Source organism: Sardina pilchardus, chromosome 22 (genome assembly GCF_963854185.1).
Source record: "Sardina pilchardus chromosome 22, fSarPil1.1, whole genome shotgun sequence".
In the NCBI taxonomy this organism is placed as follows: Eukaryota; Metazoa; Chordata; class Actinopteri; order Clupeiformes; family Clupeidae; genus Sardina; species Sardina pilchardus.
This window is the reverse complement of record NC_085015.1, coordinates 6,139,817-6,142,316: the sequence shown is the minus strand read 5'-3', so window position 1 is coordinate 6,142,316 and position 2,500 is coordinate 6,139,817. Positions and strand designations below refer to the sequence as shown.

Sequence of the window (2,500 nt, the reverse complement as noted above, 5' to 3'; positions counted from 1 at the left end):
GTGTTTTTTTTTTTTTTTACTGTGATATGCCCCCCGGGTCTGAAATAAAGAATTATATTAAGATAGGACAGTTAGGACCGTGAAGAGAAACAGCACTCGGACTCAAACCAGGTCCCAGTGGGCAATTGGACCTAAATGTTGTTCGGCCATTTTAACCACAACTCACTGGAGAAGTCCCAAGATGTTAGGACATTCACACAATTCCAGGTAAGGAAAACAATAATTCAGAATTCCATTACTTTCCCAAACTTCCCAGGTCGGAATAAGCACGTGTGGCATTCCAGAGTGGCTGGTTGAAACTGGTGTTTGGAGCAGGTATTGATCGACAGCAATCTGACCAAACTAATACGGAATGCCTGCGAGCTAGTAAACAAACACAAACACACACACACCCTAACTCTCACACAGCATCAAAGGCCATTCTGACCTGGATAGCTGGAAGGGCTCTGCTCACACACATTATTGTTGTATTATGTGCTTTCATTTGAAAGTCAGAGTAGTTGGAGAACTTCACATAAACAAGAGGAGAGGAGAGGAGAGAAGAGAAGAGAAGAGAAGAGAAGAGAAGAGAAGAGAAGAGAAGAGAACAGAAGAAAGAGGAGTGTAGAGAACAGGACAGGGCAGGAGAGAAGAGAAGAGGAGAGAAGGGAAGAGGGGGAGGAAGAGAGGAGAGAAGAAAAGAAAAGAAGAGATAGAAAAGCAGATGAGGAGTAGGAGAACGAGAAAAACTGAATAAAGAAAAAGAATCAGAATGTGTATTGAAATACACACGTGTATTGAAAAGAGAGGAAAGAGAAGAATTGGACAAAGAAATAGATAAACAAAAATAATAACAAATAACAATACATTCACATGTTAGTCCTTTTCAAGACACTCAAAGACAGACAGGCAGACAGACACATAGTGGGACAGACAGACATGGCTCACCTTGCCCAGTGAGTGCGTAGAGGTGAGGGTCTAGGCTGGCCGTGCGGTGGGCGTCCCCTGGGTCCTCGCTCCCTCCATCTGCAGAGGACGAACGAGAGAAGGAGGAGAGAGAGTAAGCGCGGGGGGGCAAGGTGGCGGCGGAGGTCGGAGGTCGCGGGAGCAGGTAGGCCAGGTGCTCCTCGGCCAGCCAGCTGCGGGTGCGCAGGATTCCGAGGATGCTGCTCACGCACAGGCCCTCAACACTCCGCCGACGCGGGGGAGGCCGGCTGCGCACCGTAGCAAAGTGCGTCGCCGATGGCGACAAGCGCCACTTCTTCATCTTGCCCATGTTGCCGAGGCAACGAAACAAACAAACAAACAAACAAACAAACAAACAAAAAAAAGCTATATTCCTGGTTTGTCTTTGAAATACATGTAGCTTGATCGAGCCATGGGAACGAAGTGAGTGAAAGAGAGTGACAGTGAGAGATGGAGAGAGATGGAAAGAGATGGAGCGAGAGATGGAGAGAGAGAGAGATAGAGAGTGACAGTGAGAGATGGAGAGAGAGATAGAGAGAGAGAGATAGAGAGTGACAGTGCGAGATGGAGAGAGAGAGATGGAGAGAGAGAGTTGGAGAGTGACAGTGAGAGATGGAGAGAGAGAGATGGAGAGAGATAGAGAGTGACAGTGAGAGATGGAGAGAGAGAGATGGAGAGAAAGATGGAGAGAGATGGAGAGTGACGTGTGTCCGGCAGCTGTGCTAACCCCCTGTGTTCAGGGTCCAGCAGGATGGGGGATATCGGATTAGCGACCGGTCGCGCTAATGACACCAGGATCAATTAGCTCAGAGTTCTACCAGGGGGCACGTGCGTATGAGTGTGTGTGTGTGTGTGGGTGTGTCTGTGTCTGTGTGCATGTGTATGTGTGTGTATGTGTGTGTGTGAGAGAGAGAGAGAGAGAGACAGAGAGAAAGAGTGGGATAATGAGAGAGAGAGAGAGAGAGAGAGAGAGAGAGAGAGAGAGAGAGAGAGAGAGAGAGAGAGAGACTTCCTGGTTGTCATCACACTTTTATCTCACAGCACGGTTGCCTGGCCCAGCGTTAGCCGTTAGCCGTTAGCATTAATTTTTCATCTTACACTCCCACTGGGAGTGAGCCCTTCGACCTTACTCATGCTGGCACCATGATCTCTCTCTCTCTCTCACACACACACACACACACACACACACACTTAGATCAGCCCTGGTGACGCTGGGAGCAGCAGAAGCTGGTCGATGTGTGACTAGCCATAGCCTTGGGCTGAATACTGCAACGTGAATGTGTGTACAGTATGTAAGAGAGACACTGTCCATGTACACTATAGCATGTGTGCGCATGTGTGTTTGTGCCGCAGAGATTGGAAGTATATATTGAATATGTATTTGTTTGTGTGTGTGTATGGAAACAAACAACAAGGTCAGATAGAACACACAGAAATACAAGTACAGAACACACACACACACACACACACACACACCTAAATTCACATAAATGAATCCTGTCAAAGGCCCCTCCCATAAACAAATACATTTACAGATAGATAGAGAGATAGAGAG

At 47.6% G+C, this 2,500-nt stretch overlaps 1 protein-coding gene across 1 annotated transcript in view; it reads right to left on the bottom strand.

Annotated features, from left to right (window-relative positions):
* The window catches only part of tanc2b (tetratricopeptide repeat, ankyrin repeat and coiled-coil containing 2b), a 164,510-nt gene that overhangs the window by 98,834 nt on the left and 63,176 nt on the right, over positions 1-2,500 (bottom strand). Inside the window, exon 4 of the mRNA XM_062526922.1 lies at positions 928-1,005. Coding sequence (XP_062382906.1) covers positions 928-1,005 — 78 coding nt within the window. The remainder of the gene's footprint in view (positions 1-927; positions 1,006-2,500) is intronic.